Source organism: Ilyonectria robusta (assembly GCF_021365365.1).
Source record: "Ilyonectria robusta strain PMI_751 chromosome Unknown BGZ61scaffold_1, whole genome shotgun sequence".
NCBI classification, from domain to species: Eukaryota; Fungi; Ascomycota; class Sordariomycetes; order Hypocreales; family Nectriaceae; genus Ilyonectria; species Ilyonectria robusta.
Window position 1 is genome coordinate 2,892,305 of NW_025764435.1, and position 22,131 is coordinate 2,914,435.

General features: G+C 55.6%; 7 protein-coding genes across 7 annotated transcripts; 5 read left to right on the top strand and 2 right to left on the bottom strand.

Moving 5' to 3' along the window:
• Window positions 1-1,395: 1,395 nt before the first annotated feature.
• On the top strand, window positions 1,396-3,091 carry BGZ61DRAFT_471086 (carboxypeptidase Y precursor; the record flags this gene model as incomplete). The annotated part of the gene is made up of 2 exons (XM_046248167.1): window positions 1,396-1,885; window positions 1,935-3,091. The coding sequence occupies 2 exons, from the start codon at window positions 1,396-1,398 to the stop codon at window positions 3,089-3,091; spliced, it is 1,647 nt and encodes a 548-aa protein (XP_046112458.1).
• A 3,673-nt stretch (window positions 3,092-6,764) lies between these two features.
• Window positions 6,765-8,261, top strand: BGZ61DRAFT_336835 (GNS1/SUR4 family-domain-containing protein; the record flags this gene model as incomplete). The annotated part of the gene is made up of 2 exons (XM_046238999.1): window positions 6,765-7,526; window positions 7,590-8,261. 2 exons carry the CDS (start codon window positions 6,765-6,767, stop codon window positions 8,259-8,261), a joined length of 1,434 nt encoding a protein of 477 aa, XP_046112459.1.
• A 1,284-nt stretch (window positions 8,262-9,545) lies between these two features.
• Window positions 9,546-10,572, bottom strand: BGZ61DRAFT_471089 (uncharacterized protein; the record flags this gene model as incomplete). Its single annotated transcript, XM_046248168.1, has 2 exons — window positions 9,546-9,920; window positions 10,090-10,572. The coding sequence occupies 2 exons, from the start codon at window positions 10,570-10,572 to the stop codon at window positions 9,546-9,548; spliced, it is 858 nt and encodes a 285-aa protein (XP_046112460.1).
• A 176-nt stretch (window positions 10,573-10,748) lies between these two features.
• BGZ61DRAFT_20262 (uncharacterized protein) lies at window positions 10,749-11,641 on the top strand. The gene has a single exon (XM_046237932.1). The coding sequence runs from the start codon at window positions 10,926-10,928 to the stop codon at window positions 11,589-11,591; it is 666 nt and encodes a 221-aa protein (XP_046112461.1). The 5' UTR covers window positions 10,749-10,925; the 3' UTR covers window positions 11,592-11,641.
• On the top strand, window positions 11,402-12,426 carry BGZ61DRAFT_512220 (uncharacterized protein; the record flags this gene model as incomplete). Its single annotated transcript, XM_046252143.1, has 3 exons — window positions 11,402-11,853; window positions 11,914-12,045; window positions 12,221-12,426. Exons 1-3 carry the CDS (start codon window positions 11,625-11,627, stop codon window positions 12,424-12,426), a joined length of 567 nt encoding a protein of 188 aa, XP_046112462.1. The 5' UTR covers window positions 11,402-11,624.
• A 4,502-nt stretch (window positions 12,427-16,928) lies between these two features.
• BGZ61DRAFT_338741 (uncharacterized protein) lies at window positions 16,929-19,004 on the bottom strand (the record flags this gene model as incomplete). Its single annotated transcript, XM_046239157.1, has 2 exons — window positions 16,929-17,560; window positions 17,717-19,004. The coding sequence occupies 2 exons, from the start codon at window positions 19,002-19,004 to the stop codon at window positions 16,929-16,931; spliced, it is 1,920 nt and encodes a 639-aa protein (XP_046112463.1).
• A 955-nt stretch (window positions 19,005-19,959) lies between these two features.
• Window positions 19,960-21,699, top strand: BGZ61DRAFT_488901 (uncharacterized protein; the record flags this gene model as incomplete). The annotated part of the gene is made up of 3 exons (XM_046250161.1): window positions 19,960-19,984; window positions 20,115-20,965; window positions 21,019-21,699. The coding sequence occupies 3 exons, from the start codon at window positions 19,960-19,962 to the stop codon at window positions 21,697-21,699; spliced, it is 1,557 nt and encodes a 518-aa protein (XP_046112464.1).
• Window positions 21,700-22,131: the final 432 nt, after the last annotated feature.

Genomic DNA, 22,131 nt, shown 5'->3' on the forward strand with positions numbered 1-22,131 from the left:
GTAGACTAGTCATTCCCTCTCTTGGGCTAAAATCCAGAAAACATTAGGGCAGAATCGCGACATACAGCTCAGGGTTAGACGTAGGTGTTACGTATCTATCTCCTCACTACCACATTTTTGGTTTACATGAGGGTATTGTGGGACGTGACGGGGAAATCTTAAGCCATCACATCGGTTCTTGATGACTGGGAGGCTTTCTTGATGATTTTGTTGAGGCCTTGGATGCGCTGTTGGGTGATGACACCATAGACCAGGGGGATTCCTGTAGGCGACCAGCCATTTCGACCAGATCTGTATATTACAGGATCCATGAGAGTATATTCAAGCTGCCTACCTATACGGCATTTCAGGACTTGATTCTAGTGTCTATGCCATTCCTGTGAGACATTAAGCTGGACACATTAGATCCGAATCTCCAAAGGCGCCGTCTAGGGTAGAACAAGGCGGTAAGGCGTGGGCGTGTGCCTGAATGTCAACAACATGGTTATGTGTGCTCGACCAATCAATCAACCCCACGCCTTCTAGGTTATCCATTCTAGACAGCTGACGCCATGTGCGTTTCAGGGGTCGTGCGAGACAATGCAGCTGCGAACGCGAGACGCTGAAACAAGAGCGGTGACGTTCAGTGATGAACCCGGATGAACAACGCAGCCGAGGCACGATTCGCCTCATGTTGTGATGCCTCATCCAAGCAATTCTCATACGCAGCAAGAGCCTAATCAGACTAGATGTCCTCGCCCAGTTAGAACTAAAACTGGATGTGCTTGTTCGTTATCATGGAATGCAGGTGGATAGCTCTCAGCCACCTACCGATTGAGGCATGCACCTCCCTTACGTCATGTCATGCCTTGATCATGGCTAATCCCGGCTCATCCGCCTCGCTCCAGCTATCGCGGACGCTCGTGATAACGGAATTTGGCGATCGATAGCTCTTGGAAGACATACGGAGCTACCTTGGAGATTCCCATCGCCGCTGTCTACGGCGAAGAAGAGGCGGTAATGAGGGAGCCCATCCTGCGCAGGAACGCCGCTCGTACCTTCAGTGGCGCTTATCATAACTCATCAAGGTCAATGCGGACATGCGTCACGTTATCAGCGACGTGGTACCTGCCTGGAGTCGCCTGCCACTAGCGCTAACGGGGGGCAAGCACGGGGGCTGATTGGGTCATGCTGCTCCTTCCTAGACGTCTTAGCAGGTCCTAGTTGCTGGGCAGCTCCTCCCCCGGTTTCGAGCCGAGCACCTTCCCATATTACGTCGGTGCCGCACCCGCCATTCTCACTCCGCCATCCTTCCTCCTCCATCTTCAGTATCTCCCTCATCTGCATCCATCATCATCACATTCATCGCCGGCACTGCTATAACCATCAGAATCGATCCCGGCAAAGTTAGCAATCATGCGCTTGTCAACCTCCGCCCTCGTGCTGGGCGCCGCTTCGTCGGCGGTTGGCTTCCAGGACCAGAAGGTCATGGGTGGCACCCCCGACAAGTCCGTCATCGACTTGGACCGGAACAGCCTGCCCGACTGGACCAAGCCCCTCGAGGATATCTTCGGCGAGATCACTTCCGAGGCCAAGGCCGCTTGGGACGAGATCTCCATGCTCGTCCCCGAGGCCGTCGAGGCCTTCAAGAAGCAGGCTCTGGGCACCAAGCCCAAGCCCGTCTCCCGCCGGCCTGATAGCCACTGGGACCACATTGTCAAGGGTGCTGACGTCCAGTCCGTCTGGGTCGAGAAGAATGGCAAACCTCACCGTGAGGTTGGTGGCAAGCTCGACAACTACAACCTGCGCGCCAAGAAGGTCGATCCCTCCAGCCTTGGCGTCGACAAGGTCAAGCAGTACAGTGGTTACCTCGATGACGAGGATGAGGACAAGCATCTCTTCTACTGTGAGTTCCCCGAATTGACTTGTATTTGGACCATGCTAACGAACTCAAGGGTTCTTCGAGTCTCGCAACGATCCCGCCAATGACCCCGTTGTCCTGTGGCTCAACGGCGGTCCTGGCTGCTCCTCCTTGACCGGCCTGTTCCTTGAGTTGGGACCCTCTTCCATTGGCAAGAAGCTCGAGATTATCAACAACCCTTCATCATGGAACAACAATGCTTCAGTCATCTTCCTCGATCAGCCCGTCAACGTCGGCTACTCCTACAGCGGTGGCTCTGTGAGCAACACCGTTGCCGCTGGCAAGGACATCTATGCCCTTCTCACTCTCTTCTTCCACCAGTTTCCCGAGTATGCTAAGCAGGATTTCCACATTGCCGGAGAGTCGTACGCTGGCCACTACATCCCCGTTTTCGCCTCCGAGATTCTGTCTCACGAGGACCGAAATATTAACCTCCAGAGTGTCTTGATTGGCAACGGTCTCACCGATGGCTACACCCAGTATGCCTACTACCGCCCCATGGCTTGCGGCGAGGGCGGCTACCCCTCTGTCCTTGATGAGAGTGAGTGCCAGTCCATGGACAACGCTCTGCCCCGCTGTCAGAGCATGATCAAGAGCTGCTACGAGACTGGAAGCTCCTGGTCTTGTGTGCCTGCCAGCATCTACTGCAACAACGCGATGATGGGTCCCTACCAGCGCACTGGCCAGAACGTCTACGACATCCGAGGCAAGTGCGAGGACAGCAACAACTTGTGCTACTCTGGCCTCGGCTACATCTCAGACTACCTCAACCAGGACCACGTTAAGGAGGCCCTCGGCGCTGAGGTCAGCAGCTACGACAGCTGCAACATGGACATCAACCGCAACTTCCTCTTTGCTGGTGACTGGATGAAGCCCTACCACCAGGTTGTCCCCGGCATTCTGGAGAAGATTCCCGTCCTGATCTACGCCGGCGATGCTGACTTCATCTGCAACTGGCTCGGCAACCAGGCCTGGACCAACGCTCTCGAGTGGCCCGGCCAAGATGGCTTCGTGAAGGCCGATATCAAGTCCCTCAAGGTTGACGGCAGTTCAGAGGAGTACGGCAAGGTCAAGTCCAGCGGTAACTTCACCTTCATGCAGATCTACGGCGCCGGCCACATGGTGCCCATGGACCAGCCTGAGTCGTCGGTTGACTTCTTCAACCGCTGGCTGGGTGGTGAGTGGTTCTAAATGGAGCTACAGCCTGTATGAGAGACAAGGGACTTGCTGCCTATGCGAGGAGCTTATGAATACTGCCCATGTATAAGTGCACGAATGTTGGATGTCGGATTGTTAGTTAGATAGCAGAGTCATGAAGCTGACAAGCCGCGAACCTGTTAGCCGACTGGCAGATATGGATAAATGCGAATGTATCAATGACCAAGAACTAAGTGTGCGCATGTGTTGACTGGAGTCTTGATCTATGAATGTGACATGAGAGGACGCACGTGACGTAGACTTGAGCTTACCTTAAAATAGGGATGGCTCAACCTAAGGGATACACATGGCTGATTGCATGAACAGGGTCTATGGACTCGTAAATCCGATTCTATCTCTTTCAGAAACTGGAAGACGTGCAGGGAGAGGCCATTGGCGTCGCTGGATGCTGGGTGGTGTAAGTCCGACGGAGAGTGGAACGGAGAGTTGAACGGAGAGTTGAACGGAGAGTTGAACGGCGATAGGTCCCCACTCTCGGCCGAACGGCGGAAGCGAGGATGGGATGGAGAGAGGGGATGAGGACCCTGGTTTGTCAAGATGACTGCGAGATCTACCGCAGTATGCTGTAGGTACTTGGTACTACGTAGGTCCTGCTGATGGATGCCCCTGTTGATGCCCTTTTGAGCCTTTGGACGGAGCCTAGGTTACCAAATGGCTTGACATGTGCCTGCGTATAGATACGATAATGGCTTCGGAAGAGTTCGGCGGCCATGTGTTGAGTGTTGCATCTTCTCGGTGCTGCGGTGGGCAACTCATTCGCGCCAACCAGCGGCGATGAGGGTTGCCTGTTTGGGAAGGAAGGGCCCGAATGGTGAGCGGGTGGGTGACACTCGGCTCTCAGGTCCATCCCGGTCGCGTGCGTGGTACGTACCTATATCTGATGGGTCCAGGGCTCCCACCCACCGGGTGCCAAATATTGACCGGGTAGGTACTATTTTGGGCGGTCAAGCCGGACGGGCGGGCGGGCACCTCTGAGAAGAGAACGCAAAGCGGTTTTGTTGAGGACCTCGCCCGTCCGGGTCGGTGAGGTCGTCATCCGCGGCTCGGCGGACGGCGTGCATAAAAAAAAAAAAAATTCAAAGCTGGAAGGCATTGTCAAGGAGAGAGACAGACGGGGTCGGCAATAACGACCAGCACAGGCCGCCGTATTTGGGATGGAAGCTTGCAGATGGAATGACAAGGTGGGAAGAGAGAAAGAATGCGGCATGTGATGGAGTCCAGGATAGGGATAATACTGTACATGGAATGCTTCAGTACGTCAATACGTCAATTGTAGAGCACCTGGCGCTCAATTAGATCACAACAGGAGCAGAGCCAGAGGCAGGGGTTGCTTGGACCGTTGGAGTTGGAGCTACAACATCGGCACACTAAATGAACGACGCCAGCAGCAAGGCCAGAAAGTAGCAAGTAGAGTCACGAAACTGGCGATGATCAATCTGAAGGCGTGATCCGATCCCGCTCGAGTCGCACAGGTTGGACATGGAAAGATCGCCGCGAGGTTTCCATCATGACTGCGGGCGGCGTAGGAGATGCCGTCTTCGTCTCGTTCAGGCTGGAAGTTTGGCGTCCCAATATTAATGGGGACAAGAACAGGCTCCACAGCCACGGGAGGCGAAAATCGGGTGCTGCATTAGTGCTTCCCCAACAAAAATCGGCTGAGCGATTGCTGGGACTGTTTGGCTGGTTTCGGTCTCTGGATGTGCTCTTCTCGGGGCATTGTCCGCTGCCAACTGCCAGATACCGGCTGGTACCCGTGGGAGTTGCCATTGCGTCCCCCCTCGCGTGCCTGAAACTGCAACACTGTACAAAGTATTGTACCTTGCCATGCTACTCACAGATACAGACGTCGAGATGGTGCTGGCTGGCTGTTTGGCTTAGAACCACTAACAGACGAGACGTAACTCCCGCTTTCTCCAAGCCGCGGCTACGTACCTGTGTCAACACACACGGAGACACCCTGTTCGACGTTGGCTTCTCGAAGAGGGAGAGGCCCGAGAGGAGAGGGGAACGGACACGGATGAAGCTCAACACCGGGATCCCGATGCGTCCCGTCTAGCCCTGCGCCGCCATCATAGGTTCTCTGGGGCTCGGGCCCGCGGGGTGCGTAGCTCACGCGCATGATGGCATCTCTTGACGTCCCCGATCTGGGACTGCTCAATTGAAGACGGGTAGATGCTACAGCCAGTGGTCTATCTGGTTATCAACATTGTGTCGCATCGCATCGCTTTCCAGCTACGGCGGTGGTCATCAGCCGTCTAAGTAACTTAGTTGAAGTGCCATGATGGATCTGGAGTACTTGGCGCAAAACCACCACTGCAGTAAAGCCCCAGCAAAATGTTCCAGCCTCTTGCAGGGCCCAGCTTGCGAGCCGCGGCTCAGGGTCCCCCAGACCCACCCCACAGGCGCCGCAGAGGAGGTACCCTACCACGTATGTGGTACTTTTCGCCCCCCCAGACCGCGTGCCACTCGCTCGTGTCTTATTTTTTCCTCGTTCGGTGATGCGATAGGGGAGGGAGGGGAATTTTCACGGCTTGATACACGAATTTGGGCGTCATTTCGGAGAGTCCTATCCAAAGCCAGGATTTTGGTTGGCCAAGTATGTAACGTATCTGTGCCCCGTGTTGGGAGAGACAATAGGGACATCAGAGGTTCAAGGTATGATTGGCACATGGTGGCACAGATGCCCTGGGGCGTAGAGCTACTGTAGTCAGTCGCGGGAGCCAGATGCAATGGGACACTGGACACGACCTCAGAGGACACACACACGCACGCACAAGACGTCACCACCACTAACTAGTACAAATTTCCAACATGTTTATTCTTCTAAAATCACTCATGTACGCTATACAGAAGAGGCACGATTTTGTAACCCTCCTTCCCTCTCTAAGATACCAGCAAAGCTCCCCAAATAGTGGTAGCTTTGGTAGCTGAATTTGGCTGGGCAGGCCCGACCGATCTGCGCACCAGTTCTTTAAAACTCTAGCGGGTGTCAATCTCGCCCCATGTACGGTACGCGCTTGCCTGGCCCTTTCCTGCCTTGGCCCCGGCCCCGGCCCCCAGTCCCCAGTTCCCCCCACCCTTAGCAAGTAAGGTACCTAGGTCCGTCCAGGTGCGAAGGTGCGAAGGAGAAAAAAGTGCCCAGCAAGCTCCCCGAGGTCGACTCTTAAACAAGACGTCCTCTCGCTCGCTCGCACTCTTCTCCTCTCCCTCCCGAGTCTTTGTCCCTTCTCCAGAATCCTCTGTCGTCATATCGACTTCTCAATCGCTCTTCTATACCCTCATACCTCCTCTTAGCTTGCCTTGCTTTGGCCATCCCGTTCCTCCACCACCCCTCCTCCTCTCCCCCCATCTCCTTCCTGGTTCTTGACGAACAGATCCCACACGGTCAAAAGAAAAACCAACAAGGACTCAATCGTCCCCAACGGTCCCGGGAACCGATCTATTCGTTCTCAGCCTTCACATAGAACTTCTCCGGAGAGGTCATACACGTTCGCGAATCACCACGGAAAGCAATTCCTCCCTCCATCGACCGTCTTCGCCTCCCTCAACGGCTAGACCAAGTCAATTGATACACGACAAGGCTGCTGGAGCCTTTACTTCTTCTGCTTTCCTCACCACCTCCCTCACCACCTGCAGAACCGTCGCCATGGCCAACCCTGCTCAACTGTTCCGCACCTTGCCGGACGCCAGCCTCTTCGGCTTCCCTCCTGCCAATGCCCCGGTGCCGATCTCTCCCATGGCTGTCCCGGCCTCGATCATGCGCCCCTTCAATATCCCCGACCACATCTTTGTTGCTGCGCTCGACTACACGGTTCCCTTGACCATTGCCACTCTCTATGCTGTCACCATCAAGAGTCTCAACGTTTACAACAAGTCCCGCAATAAGAAGCCTTGGGCTATCAGCAAGACCCGCCCTTTCTTCGCCTTTGTGGTCCTCCACAACATCTTCCTGGCTGTCTACTCCGCCTGGACCTTCTGGGGTATGGTCGGTACCATGAGGAGGAGTATTATAAGTCCGATGGGACCCGCTGGCTTTGTTGGAACGGTTGATAGCTTCTGCCGTCTGCATGGTAGCTCAGGCCCTGGCAACTCTATCTACTACGACGAAACCTCGAGCTCTTTCCTCTCCGCTGTTGGGGGCGCTCCCATTGTGGATGGCATTCCCAGCCGCACTGAGATGGGCCGCATGTGGAACGAGGGTCTGGCTTACTACGGCTGGATCTTCTACCTCAGCAAGTTCTACGAGGTTCTTGATACCTTCATCATCCTTGCCAAGGGCAAACTCAGCTCTACCCTCCAGACTTACCACCACGCCGGTGCTATGCTCTCTATGTGGGCCGGCATGCGCTACATGTCTGCTCCCATCTGGATGTTCGTCCTTGTCAACTCCTTCATTCATGCCTTGATGGTAAGTTTTGCGCTCAAATGCTTTTGAAAATGAGATCCCCACGCTAACCTTTCGTCGTTTTAGTACTTCTACTATACTTTGACTGCATTCTCGGTCAGGGTTCCTACGCCCATCAAGCGTACCCTCACCTCGATGCAAATTACCCAGTTCCTTGTTGGCGCCTCGAACGCCATGGTTCACTCCTTCGTGGCTTACACGACCCCTGTTACCCTCACTCGCACCAACCCTGTCGCTGGAGGCGAGCCCGCTCCTCCCTCGGACTCCATTATTCCTACCGTTGCTGCCAATGCAATCGAGTCTCTGAAGATGTACATCTTTGGTGCTGCCGAGACCGCGATTCCTGGTGCCCAGCCCGTCGCCGAGCCGTCCCACGTCGAGATGATGGCTTCTACTGAGACCCGATACCTTACCCAGCCATGCATCGCTACTACTGGCGAGACCTTCGCTATCTGGCTCAACGTGTTGTACTTGGCACCTCTGACTTACCTCTTCGTGAGCTTCTTCATCGCCAGCTATGTCAAGCGCAGCAACGCCGCTACTAAGATCAGTGGCAAGAAGGCCCCGCCTAGCGTCAACGACAACGTCGCCCTTGCTGAGAAGGCTGGCTGGGACGCTGCCAAGGGAATCGAGAAGGAGGTATATGGCGGAGAGAGCATGATCAACGGCTCGTCTGACGAGGCCTCCGCCGCGTCTACGCCGAAGAAGGCTAATGGCAAGACCCGACGCAAGGCGTAGAGAGTCGATGAGGATATGAGCTTTGTGGAGAGGAAAAAACGGCTGGTGGGGAATTGGAAGTTACTCATGCACGTAGGCGTATTATTTAGGGTATTTTTGGCTGTCTAAAGGGTATACATGTCCTTGGCTGCATTGGAGAGGTCTGAAGCTACATGTCATAGGGTACGATTCATCTGAACTTGCATAGACTCAAAAGAAGGAATGGAATAAGAAACAAGCGATAGAGCGTCTCTATTGAACATGGCTTTTTGCTTTATTTCACGTATCAAAATAAGGTGGATTTGTTACAGCGCTGCGTTTACTACAGACATCTCAGTAGTAATTTGCCATGACGGATGGATGGATTTTGCGCATAGTAAGTAGTCCCCGTGCTCTACGTAGGTCACGTTGCTTTCCTGGTCGAAGCGCACAGCATACATCCCTATATTTATCACCAATATCACGGAGTTGCTACAGAGATATTCTCTTCACAAGATCATTCACGGCTTACCTTCAAGTCTCCCGACTTGAACATGATATATCCAACATCACTAAATCGAGACAAACCTCGGAGTTCCTCCGTTGTCATAATCACGAAAGCCACTCAAGATCACCATGATGTAGGGTGCAAACGTGTTCAAGTCTTTTAAATCATGTAATTATCTATATCCCCTTGCTGTGGTCTATGGACCCGGCCATGGCCAGCCGCAAAACAAGACTTAAATCCTGATGTATTCGTGCCTGATATGGCTCATAAACCCCACCCTTTATGTGTGTGTGTGTGCGTAACGCCTCTCGCCGAAAAAAGCATTAGTGACGAACCCGATGAATATTCCCGCCTCCCGTCTGGGAGGAGGTCCGGGCGCCAAGATGACAACTCGTGTGCCGCGTGAACCCTCCATAAACGGACCAAAAAAGACCGCAAGATAAAAAAAAGGCAGGCTGGGTGATCCTGCTAATCCATGACGCCTCGCTTTGGAAGATCACAACAACTAAACAGGGTTCTGGGAGTGGCTGACGGCTGCAACCGGGTGGTGATGGTGTATGTGGCGCTAGTGAGGAGTGCCCGAAGGAGGAAGGAGGATGGGGTGATTGGGGGGTGATTGGAGGGCTCAGGCTGAGACCTGAGTCCATCGTCGTGCGATTTCTATCAATCTATTGTCGTTCGGTCATGGCTTCATGAAGCGACTCAAATCGAATCGCTTCGGGTATCTCTCGCTGGCTCTCGAGGCAGCAGCGGTGGGGTGGTAGGTGTGTTGTGAGTCAATAAATGACGATGGGAGAATCAGATGTAGCAGAGTGCGTTCAGAATGTGCTCCAATTCCAGTCCCGAGGGACGCTAGCCGCAATCTCGGGACCCCGGGGGAGCATTGCGCCGTCACCTGGCCCGGCAGAGATGGGCGTGGAAGGAGTGTCCTGATGAATATCGGACGACGCGGCGCTCGAAGCTTGGCTGTTGTTGCGGCTGTACCAGACCTTGAATTCCTCGAAGCAGTGACTGCAAGTGCGCGCGGGAGCAGCCCGGGGGTTGAACGTGGCGTTCTGGTCAAGGGGTACCAGGAAACTTGAGTGCCAGTCGCAGAAGATGTTGCCGCATTTGCGGCAGTGATGACGGCGGGTGAAGTAGCTGAAAGAGCGCTTGCAGGTCGCATCATCGCAAACTGAGGACTCCATGTCGGCCTGGAGTAGCAGGTGTTAGTCACGAGTACAAAACCCGGGGTATAGTGCGCGACTTGAAACAGCATGCAGTGGTACATGGCAGGATGAGGACGTATAAGACATGGGCGCGAGGGGAATGCGACATTCGCGCAAGGGCAAAGCGGGCGGCGAACGCAATCAATAAACTCACCTTCCAGTGCTTGCGGGTGGGCAGGGCCGTCACCTCGGGGAACAAGTCCAAGTCAAAATCACCGTCGATGCTGCTCCGACTGCTTCCGCCAGTCGAGGTGCGGGTGAGACGGTGGCCGAAGACGGACATGCCGGGCAGATTCATGATGGTGCTGTTGGTGCGTCGCAGGGTGAGGTCGGAGTCGGAGCTCGAGGCTGAGGCAGCATCGTCGGCCTTTGGCTTCATTGTCTTGGACGGAAACAGGTTGGGACGCAGCGCGGCAGGCATGTACACAGGGCGGACATGGCGAGCGTGGTAGGCCTTGGGTGAGGTGGGATTTGAGACTGAGTCGGGGCTTGTAGATTGCGAGGTGCTTAGAGGCGAGATCTGAGGTCCAACGGGGATCTGGAAGGACTGGGTGCGCTGGTGAAGGCGCTGCTGGGGGAAGAAATGGCGGGACTGCTGGTCGCCCGGCAGCGTGGGCATGATGAGGTCGGCGGCCATGGTGGCGGATGTGGGCGTGATGCTGGCGGCGGAAGATGAGGCTGAGGCCGTGGCAGAGGATGGATTTCGAGGGGAGAATGTGGTGATGGTAAAAGTTGATCGTGTGGTCGTCAAGAGGCTTGCAGGTGAGAAGTAGGAGGAGGGGGAAGAAGGCGGAGGGGAATGGCGGACGAGGAAGATGTGATAGATAACCGATTAGACTAGAGGAGGGTGTGAACAACGGCTTTGAGGGCGAAGGAGGGTTAAGCCAGAGTTTAAACCAGATGGGCGCGACCGAGCGTTGCGTGAGACTGAGACGGGGGGAGCCCTGTAAGTGTTGTTTTTGGGTGCCCCGTAGTCCGTAATGTGGGTGGATGGGTGGATGTCGGGATGGAGGAGGGATGGAGGGATGGAGAGGCGGTGGAGAAGAGCGGAAGTCGCTTTCGGTGGCTTGGGGCTTGCTAGGATCGGGCGTTGGCGCTCGTGCTCGGCAATGTCTCAGCAAAGTATCCGCGAGAGAGAGCAGCGAGCGAAGGGTGTGTGGGTTGTTTTTTTGGGCGTGTTTTTGGGCGTTGCGTTGCGTTGGTGTTGGCTTTGGCTTTGACTCTGGCTTGTGGTTGCTTTCGACCAAGACAAAATGGTCCCGGCTTCAAGGGCTTGCGGGTATTTGGTTGAGGTGGTGGTGGGTGGGAGCACTGGGAGCCCTGAGAGCCCTGAGAGTACCGGGAGGTACAACAGCCGGATATGAGGACAAGGGAATTAAGGACACCGAGAACACCGGTAGATGGAGCGGGAGGCGATGGGATGGGTGGGCTAACAAAGGTGGTGGGAGGTGGTGGGAGGTGGTGGTAGGAGGGAGGCGCGAGGCGCGAGGTGCTCGGTGCGAGACGGGGAAACAGACTGGACTGGACTGGGCGAGAGCCAAATGGCCGAAGACGATGAGTTGTTTTTTATCCCGAGTTCCTGGTTGGATGGTCCGGGGCTATGGAGAATGGAGAGAATGGGGAATGGAGAATGGGAAAGACGGGGGTGGTTTGTGAGTGTGTGTGGATGAGGTGTCCACCGCGCCGCGTATGGGCGAGATGGGTTGGGATGGGATGGCCGATCGAAGGGGACCCAGAGATCCCCCCCTGCCCGGATTTAATAACCAAGCTGGAGCGCAGTTGGACCGCAGTTGGAGCACAGCCGGGATGGCCACGGAGAAAGGCGAATCAAGTTGGGCCCAGCCGACGGGGCGAGTCGAGCTTCAGTCAAGTCCTCGATTGAGTCGAGGATCCGAACGAGATGCCGGGGTTCGGGCATGTCAGTGACCAAAATGGCACACTGCCAAAACTGGCTAGGTACCTACTACGTAGTAGGTAGGTAGTTTCGCTTCCACGTCGAAGAAAGGCTTCTGCTGGCATCGGGGAACCTACCACGTATTGGGAAGAAGTGCCTGCTCGTCTTTGCCAGCTGCCGAGGTTCAGAAGTTAATTAGTGGATGTACTCGGTACAGTAAGTAGTCAAGGTTTACTCGTCCAGCGATCTCAACCCTCATCATCGACCGTCGGGGCGACCGTGGCGATTCGAGTCAGGCAGACAGCAGCCGTGCCTGCACGACACACCGACCCCGGAGAGCTACGGCCAGTTCACGGCCAACTTAACACCGGCTAACCACCAGCTTACCCAGTTCGTGGAGGTGGGAGCGACAGTGCCTTGAGTGCGCTCCGTGTTTGTGGTGTGGGAGTGGGCGATGGAGGGCTTCAGGGGGGGTGTCAGTGGAGGAGGGATGCGAACAGCATGAGAGACCGGTGTACCGACAGCGCGCGCGTGTGTGGGAGGCCATGGCAGCCTCACAGCGAGCCCAACACCAGGTCCGATGAATGGCTATCGTAAGGCGGCAATTGGCCCGAAACCAAGACCGCCCGGCGTGTAAATGATTGGATCGTCTCTGCTCCTGGGCGAACAGCCCTTTCCCCAAAGCCTCTAGTCTTGCAGTAGGCTGCTCGTCCAAGAGTCGTTCCGACCAGGGCCACCCCGGCCAACAGCAACAGAGCCCTGGCGTGTTGTGCGTCTCTTGCATCTCGTCCCGGGGCCGGGTCCAACGGTCTTGCGTTTTCGGGTTGAGAGTTGACCGTCACGGTCGGCGCCGGGACGGACTTGCTAGGACATGGGGCTTGACGCGACCGGCCGATCGAGCGAACGGGATTGCCGATGCGACGATGCGAAGACGATTCGATAATGCGATTGCGATGAGATGCTCTTCCGTGTTTGAATGAGGCAACTGTTACGTAGGAGCTAATCCAGCGGAGCCGCGATCTAGAATCATTGGAGTCTCAAATCCAAATGGGGAGATGGAGAACGAAGAGGACTCATTGGAGGAGATCAACAAAAAAGAAAGAAAAATAAAGAGGGGCCCAGGTTTAGGAATCGCTGTCGACTGGAGGAAGGAGATGCATTGTGTGCGTGCCATACGCTCTTGCCCTCCCGGCTCAGCAACAAGGTGGTGTAATTCCCGCCCTTGCATCCTGCCTGCCCGATTCCGAAGTCTCTCAGCAACTGCTACGTTGTACGTAGTAGGAACTTCCGAGACACGGAAAGGAATGAGCCCTGCAATTGCAAGCGTAGAGTTTCGGTAAACGGGGCGTCCGCTGTCCATAGACTATCCCCCATCCAGCCGACTTTCCAACCATCCCTCGTCAACCCCTCGTCAATCACTCGTCAATCCCCCACGTCAGGCCCGATGGTCCTGCACCAAGAAGCAAATCTCGCACCTCTTCAGTTAAGCGCCCTACAACTCCCGGGACCTACATACCATCCATGCCATATTGCCATGGCTAGTTTTTTCCTCTTCCAGGTTCTCGATCCGATCATCCTGCGAACGCTTGGTCAAGATCTGGGCTTTTCCCCCTCACCGAACTGCGTTATATTCATGCCGTCATGGCTCATAACTTCACATAACTACTTCGGTCTTGCACAGCCAGTTTGTCGGTGTGCTTCAGATCACCAAACCACTTACACAAGCCCACTTACACTGGACCGTCGCTCCCGCCCCTCCTCCCGCCCCTCTCTTCTCTTCTCTGGTCTGGCTTCATGAGCGAGACCAAGATGGCGACGCCTTCACCCCCACAGGGGTCTCTCACTTCACTGACGGCGTTCCCCTTTCTCTCTCATGACCTAATACTCTCCACTGCATGCTCCACCTGGACACATTAGCGCCACATGGTGGGTCTAGAGGATCGCCGACGGCCTTCACTTGCAAGGGGGAGACATAATAATGAGATGTGAGAACTGAGAGTAGACAGGTCGCTCTGGGAACGGGACAGAGCGGAGACAAGCCATCGGAGCGCGCAAACTGAAGAGAGCTCACCGGGCCGGACCTGGTCCTGGCCATCCTGGAACCGCAAGTGCTCCCGCTCTTGGTCGCGCCGTCACTTGCTTTTTCTTCCAGAACGTCTGGAACGCCTCCGGCCCCAGCGACTAACCCTTGTCGGTCTTGATACCATTCTCGCTGAGCCGGATCATCAATCCTCCCTGCTGCAACCCATTTGCAGCTCACCTGGTCTCGTGACCCTTTCCCCAGTCCCTCCAACAAGCCCACCAAACCCTGCCGCGCCAGAAAGCAACCGCTAACGTTCGAGCCATCCTGGGTAATACGGCATCTCCCACTGGGCAAGATGAAGGCTTTTGGAACCACGTCGGGTCCCTCCAGGCGAATAGCCTCGAGGCTGACACGGTGAGGCAGATATTGGACGAATGACGGTGTCGCTACCACTTGGTTCGGGACTTGGTCGGTAGATTCCATTGAATTGTGCCGCTATCGGTATGCCACCATCGATGCCGGGCGCTCGTGTCCATGCCTTGCGCCACTGCCTGTAGGCTGCTGTAAGTGATAATTCCCAGGCAAAAGGTGCATGACAGATTGCCATCAGCGGGACAGATCCCTCCTCGACACGGCCAATGAGGCTTGAATCAAAACACAGACCCAGGCGGATCCCTTCACCGTCATTCCAACCCTGCATACAGCCCTTCAACCTTCTTTCGCCTCTCACGCGCCAGCTCGTGCCGTCATCTCCTGGGTCTCAGCCAGCTCGCCGCCACCTCGGGTTTCAAACTCGCCTCCACCGAATTGAGCGCTGGAACAGTGGGGATGTGTTTGATGGAGAATAGCTCTGTGGTCTGAGCGTACCGCGCTCCGCCGGCCAGTCCTCTTGGCGCGCCGTCCGGTCTCCAACCATCTCCGCCCAGATCCGCTAGGCGCTGCCGATGTGCGACTAAATCCACTGGTCTTGCCACAGCCACGTTTTCTCCTTCCTCCAAAGCGCCTCAGTGATGTCAAAGTGATTCGCGAGGGTCCGAGTGAGAGATGAAAGCTGGCCAATGGCCGTCTTCAGGAACCAAATGGCCATATCCTTGTAACGCCGTGTGTCATCGTCACCGCCACCACTACTGTATGTTTGCCAACTGGGAAGAGCTGTGATGGACAGGAGAGAAGAGAGCTCCGGAGAGATCGGCATGCCAGGCTTTGGCGCCCCCGAGATCGTCGACCTCGCATTCTGTCTGGCATGAACAGAGCCCCAAGGATCCGGGCCAAGGTCTGGGCGAGAGTATGAAGGGTCTAGGCCGGTACTATCCTGTACGTGGCAACTTGCAACTGCCCGGAGATGCTGGATGTCGGATACGGTACGGAATGCGGAGGTGGATGCTCGCGCCACATCGCCCACCAGATGTCGGACAGCAGCAACCTCGCCGCGGACGTGACATAACACGACGTAATGCTATGTATATCACTGTACCAGTGGAGGATTGTCCAAGTACAGCCCGTCAGGCATGCATGAGGTTTCACTGGCGGTTGGAACAGATATGGAAATGGCCGATGCCAGCCGCGCACACATGAAAAGGCTGCGACACTCCCCCCCTCCACATTGCAGGTCTCGGACGCTCGCAGCCGCACAACGCTGAACGAGGCGCAAGCTGGCAGAAGCCAGAGTGCAACTTCAAACGCGAGGCAAGTTTTGCCGGAACTAGCAACGGATGCCACTCCAAAGCTCCATCGTGGGTCAGCTCTTTTCCACCACAGCCTCTGCAGCCTCTCAACGCTCATGAATGTCATTCTTGATGGGGAAATCAATACCAACGCCTCGACTGGCCGGGACACACGATGCGACCTTATCCACTCCCGGGGAGCTAGCTGCATACTAACGTAGTAGGGCGGCCCAGCCAGCACCCATGCTTGACGAGGCAGGCAGAGCGGCGCTTTGCTCTTTTGGGGACATGGCATGCAAGTCTGCACCTCTCTTATCGCTGCCGCGCAATTGGCTGAGCCGAGACCAGTTCCGAATGTGTTCCCCAGGCTGGACAAACTCTCCACTCCAGAAGGATCCCTGTCAGTCAGAGGCATGACATGCACGACTGCAGTACGCCTCTGGGAATTGCTTCTGGCTGGCTACTCGCTAGCCACTCGCTGGCCACTCGTTGGCCACTTGCTGTCCAGCTTCAAAGACATCTCGGGCCTCCACATGCGAGTATCGCTATCGTCATCGCGGCCGATCAATCAAACCTGCAGCGAACACACCCATTCGCCTCATCCTCCCTCCACCGCCTTCCCACCGCCTTTCTGCCGCCGTTGCCCGTGCTCCCGCCCGTGCCTCCGTCTCCAGCGCCTGCCGCCGGTCATGTGCCCCGAGCCCAACGGTCCGTCCCCTCCTTTGCTTGCAAGGGACAGCGACGGCTTCGGAGCGGCTCCGGAGGAAGGGCCACGAGGCCTCAATACACATCCGCCGGAGTTAGCGCCGGGTCTCGACTCTCGCCAGCTGGTGCTGCGTAGCAAGGCAAGTAATGCTGTGCTCAACCAAAAGGGGGCCTCAATGTCTCAGAGGCTCAGAGTCTGGGCCTCGATGCTTTGCTTTTTTGGACTCCGTTCTCGCCGTCTTTAATTGCCAGCTAATATGCATCCTGTGAGACTCACTAAGGCGCACTGCAACTGCGGCCACTAACCGCTAGCTACCTACAGACCCATGTCTCCACCCGAAGAGGTAACTTGCCTAGGTATTTGTTCTCTCACGAGACAACTACCGTGCTGCACCCCATCACTCCAGCTCCTCCAGCTGGTTCGCCTTGGTTGCTTGATCGTCATGCCCCCAGCCTCCAGTCTTCAGCCGCAACACTCCAGCCTCCCAGGCCCCCCCTCCTCTTCTCTCCCTTGCCGCCCTGATCCTCAGACAATATCCACTCTATGCGACCCCAGGCAACGCTCGTCAAAACAACCCCGCGTCGTATTGTAATCGGATCCATGTGTGCTCCCCACCATAGGTGCACGAGTTCTTCTCAGGGCCCTCTCCACCATTGTCTGTATTGCTTGCCCCGCCATGGCCCCGTCCAAGGAGGGGGAAAGCGCTTCAATCCATCTCCCATCTGCCGCTCTTGCCTCCGTCCTTGAGCACGACCCTCAAACCCTCAATCACCATTGCCTTGTCCACCGCCTTGCACATATCGTAGACCGTCAATGCCGCTGTAGACGCCGCCGTGAGCGCCTCCATCTCTACTCCAGTCTTCCCATCGCACGTGACAGTCGCCAAGATCTCGATCATGTCGCCGCCCCTGACGTCGAGATCAACGCTGACCTTGGAGAGCGCGATTGGGTGGCAGAGGGGGATTAGGTCCGGTGTTCGCTTCGATGCCATGATGCCTGCTACTCGGGCGACTCCAAGGACGTCTCCTTTCTTCATTTGGTTTTCCCGGATGAGATCGATCGCCGTCTTGTTGGAGAACCGGACCGTACAAGCCGCCTTAGCCACCCGGGATGTGATGCTCTTGTCCGAGATGGAAACCATCCGCGCCGATCCAGACTCAGATACGTGTGTCAACTGGGGGGCTTCTGGCTTCCCACGTTCGCCTTCTCCAGTGTGACGAGACTGCGAGAATAGTCGCCGTTGCTGGAGGGCCATGTGGCCAGCGACGAGAGCCCCGTCACCAAGGATGTGTCGAATGCGACGAGGCATGTCCCCATACATGGACGTAGGCATAGGATCTACAGGAACTCGTTCAGCATATCTCCATTCAATGTCAAAACTCATAACTCCATAACCTAACCCTCACGACTCCGTGTCCATAATTGTCCAATTTCACCATCCGCAACACGACAGTTCCATATGTTTCATATCACACAAGAAGCTCCTTTACCCACCTATTAAGATCATGGGTCGGTTCTTCATGTGCTCCAGGGCCCCAACGCCCGCGTGCTTTGCCTTCTTCCTTTTGACGGCAGCGCCAATGACATTGAGCAACTCCATTTCGTTAGGTGCCAGTCCCAGGGGCGGTTGGTTTGATGCGCTTAGTGCTGCCCTGCGGTCCATTTCGAGTTGTTTCATAGCCTCGAACGCTTGCTCGTCGATGGGCTCACCCTGGTTGGACTTACGGAGAATATCACGCAATGATACCTCTGCATTTCCAAAGAGGCAAACCTTGAGGTTGCCATCGCTCGTGATGCGCAACCGATTGCAAGTGCCACAAAAGTTGTGTGTCATGCTCGTGATGAAGCCGATGCGCCCAGTGAAGCCAGGGACGTGCCAGGTCTTGCTGGTGTCATTCTTGTGATCTTGGACCTTTTCGAGAGTTGGATACTTTGTCCGGATGAGGTCAAGCATTTCCGAGTAGCTGAACATCTTCCCCTGGTTCCATTTGTTCCCATCGAAAGGCATATATTCGATAAACCGGACCTCAATGTCTTTGTTCTCGGTCATGTCCACGAAGGGAAGAACCTCCCTGTCATTGATTCCCCTCATCACTACACAGTTGATCTTCAATTTGACGCCGGCACCGAGCCTGTTCAGTTCCGTAATCCGATCGATGCTCTTCTGTACGGCATCAAATCCCTTTCTCCGCGTCATGATCTGAAACTGCCACGGGTCCAGGGTGTCGAGGCTGAGATTAACACCGGTCAATCCCGCCTCGATCATGCTATCCAACTTTCGGTGGAGAGAGATCCCATTTGTTGTGATGCAGATCTCTTTGAGGCCATGCCGACGCAACTCTCCGATCTGATGCATCAGGGGTAGAATGTCACGCCGGACAGTTGGCTCTCCCCCAGTTAGGCGAATCTTAGTCACACCCTGGGAGACAAATACCGACGACAGGAGAATAATCTCGGGGGTGGTCAGCAGCTCCTTGTTTGGGGAGAGCGGAACACCCTCCTCCGGCATACAGTAGACACAGCGTAGATTGCATCTCTCAGTTATCGAGATGCGCAGATAATCATGCTGACGGTGGAAGGTGTCGGTCAAGAACTCGGAGAAGGGTTTGGCGTCGTGAATTCGTTGACGACGGAATCCCACCTCTGGAGAAGGCACATCCGCTGAGTCCTCGTGAGCGGCCGCAGCCGTTGACACCGTCCTGGCACTGCATACCGGAGGTCGAGTGAGCGGCGAGCGGCATGACAAGGGTGAGCAGCGGCTGGCCCGAAGAACCCGGGACATCGAGGGTCGTAGCGAAGCCATCACGCCTCGGACCCTCTGGGTGTTCTAATAAAAGGTGCTCCCTCGATCTCGTTCACAACCTGGCTCGACAGCAGCCTATGCCGAAGCCATGTTGTGCCCTGGGGCGAGGGGTGGATAGGGCGGTCGTTGGCGTCGTGCGTGGTTGCACAGCGTTAACCCAAGTGATGGCCTAGGGCGAAATACAGGTCCTCTTGAAGAGTGAGAAGAGAAACGAATACCAGACGTTCGTTGCCCTCCGGAGATGTTCGTCACTCTGGATGAGTCAGCGAGGGGAAGGGCAAGACCAAAGTCCAAGCTAAGGTGGCGATCCCGTGGCCGCTGTACCTTCCTTCCTGGGAGACCCAGGTACCTACCTTGGATAAGGTACGCTTTTGGATAACATAGATCGCGGACGAGGGCCGATTTACTCATGTAACGCCCAGTACCACTGCGTTCCAGGCTAATAAAATACTACCTACCTCTACGCAGGTATCGCTGACAAGTAGCAGCTACTCTGTGGTACCCAGAGTCTTTCCTCCCTTGAATTCCCTTAGCGGGGTCGTGGGCGCTAACCAGAATAGGGCAGCAAGTAAACACCATACCCCCACTGTCGTCACTGAAGACGATCAATCAAATCTGGAACGCGATATCACGCAGACGAGAGGCCAGAAACCTGACCCGTCACCCGGCCATTTGAGAAGGTACAGCGTGCAACGAGCTTGCTTACGTATCGCCGTCTGATTCCAGATCCGTCTCTATTTTTCTTTTTTCCCACTCCTTTCCATGTCAACCGCTTGTGCCGAGTGCGACTCTGTCTGAATCTTCGCGACCACGTGAGGAGCCATTTGGCTTCCCGTCTCTGTACCGGGAGTATCACCAAACCCTTCCAACGATAAGTCGTCTTCGGTATTTGCATGGGATGCCCGACCGAGCGGATCCATACGCTTAAGTCACTATGCATCCTTCGCGCTGCTTCAAATGTAACACGTCTCCCCCTGGCTCTCGTCCTATCTCTTCCCTCTTGGTCCCCTCCTTTCTACAGTATCGCCTCTTCTGCGTCTTCTTCTCACTTCGCAACTGAACATTGGCTCTAACAAACCCTGTCTATAGGCTCACCACAATGCAGTGCTAGCCCTGATGGCAGGCTCATTGCCACTTCGTCGTCGTCGACCATCGTTGTTCGCTCAACACAGTCGTTGCAGACTGTCCATGTCGTGAAGCTCCCAGCAGACTTTTCGGGGCCTATTACGACTCTTGCCTGGGCGCCCTCGTCGTCGCGCATCCTTGTCGCTAATACGGACCAGATCCACGTCTTCTCTGCAAGCGACTCGTCATTCCACGCTGCGATTCGAAACCCAGTGGCAGGAAGCGGGAAGTCACCCCTCGTCCACTTTGGAGCCCGCGACGCCGAGATCTTCATCTATGCTGCCTTCGGCCTGAAACTGGTCATTTTCGACCTGTCTACTTCCAAGGCGGTTGAGATCAACAACCCCAAATTCTATATCCCCTCCTTCGTCGCCCGCGGCCTCTCCTTGCGCCCCGAGACGCACCACCTTGCACTACTGACGCGAGCTAGCGGGAGAGACGCCGTTAGCATTCACCATCCCATCACCCGGCAGATCCAAAGATCCTGGTACCCGGAAACAGTTGACGCCCAGGGTTTGGCATGGACCCCTGATGGGAAATGGCTACTGTTGTGGGAGTCCCCGGCACACGGGCACAAGCTCCTGTTGTACACACCCGATGGTCAATTCTTCCGTTCCATTGGTGCTTCCACAATCGTGGGAGGGGAGGACGCCGATCTGGAGCCCGGGATCAAGATGTGCCGTCCGAGTCCCGATTCCGCTTTTTGTGCAGTGGGTGACCACAGCAGGGGAGTGCGTGTGCTTGGCACGCAGACGTGGAGGGATGGCTTGAGGCTCATTCACCCTACCACCGTTGTACCGACAGACACACTTCAGGTGAGACCATTTCCTACCTCTAAAACGATGCGGTTCCTGATGAATTGCACCAGGTTTGGCAGGAACAGCTTAGCGCGTCGTCCGAGGGGCGTGCCAATTACATGTTCCTTCGTGCCACGCAGATGGTCTCCCCCCAGAGTCGATTGGTCGATGGAAAGCCTTCAGTGGATATGAAGCCCGGCTGCTCCTTGCTAGCATTCGATGCATCTTCCGCCCTCTTAGCAACGAGGCTCGACGATTCGCCGTCCACTTTGTGGATTTGGGACGTTGCCGCTGCAGAACTCCGAGCGGTACTAATGTTCCACTCGAGTGTCAACTTTACCTGGCACCCAACGACTCACGAGCTGCTTTTGGTGACATGCCAAGATGAAAACTATCGCGGCGTCTCGTTTCTCTGGGATCCGTTATCCAACGGACTTAAGCCCGTCTCTCTGGAAGCGTTCCTGCCAGATGGCAAGGTTGTGGGGAAACCTCAATCCGCCTGGCTCGACGGGGATACTGAGTTTCCGGTATTTCTCATATCTGATGCACAACATTACCTAATGGTGTCGTGTGCGGATGTAGAGCAATGCCCGACACCTTGGCGTGAGGCGACAGGAAGTGAGAGAGTTGTCGGTTCGGGGCGAGCGGGCTTTTCTCCTGGGCAGGAGGTCGGAGATGCAGGCGACATGTCTGCGTTGATGGCAGACGACACGTCGACCCTGGACGATACCTTCTTGTTCAAGCATCCATGAGAACCGATTGGCAAGCATATCTTGTCTCAAATCACCACTAGACTCCGGCTCCAACTCGCACTCCACAGATCAACTAACTGCCTCTTGAAATGGCATATTGGCAATCGCCCAAAATGTGCCTGTTGTAGATGCGGCAACTGGACCACTCAAGGGAGGAGGCAATTCCATGCGAAAATCCTTGTCGAACAGGCTCTCCTCGGACCTGGGTCCAAGGTTACGCAGTGGCGCTATGTTGTGATGACTGGGCGTGTCAGGCATGACCGCATAACACCCTCAGTACACAGTAAGAACTAATCTGTCTTGTTTTCTCTTCCCCCATTCAGCACCCCCTCTGCATCGAGGAGGTCCAATGAGAGCTGAGACGGCGTGGTAATAGTCCAACAGCCATCAAACACACCGGTGAGCTTGGGAGACACGGCCCATGCCGAGATC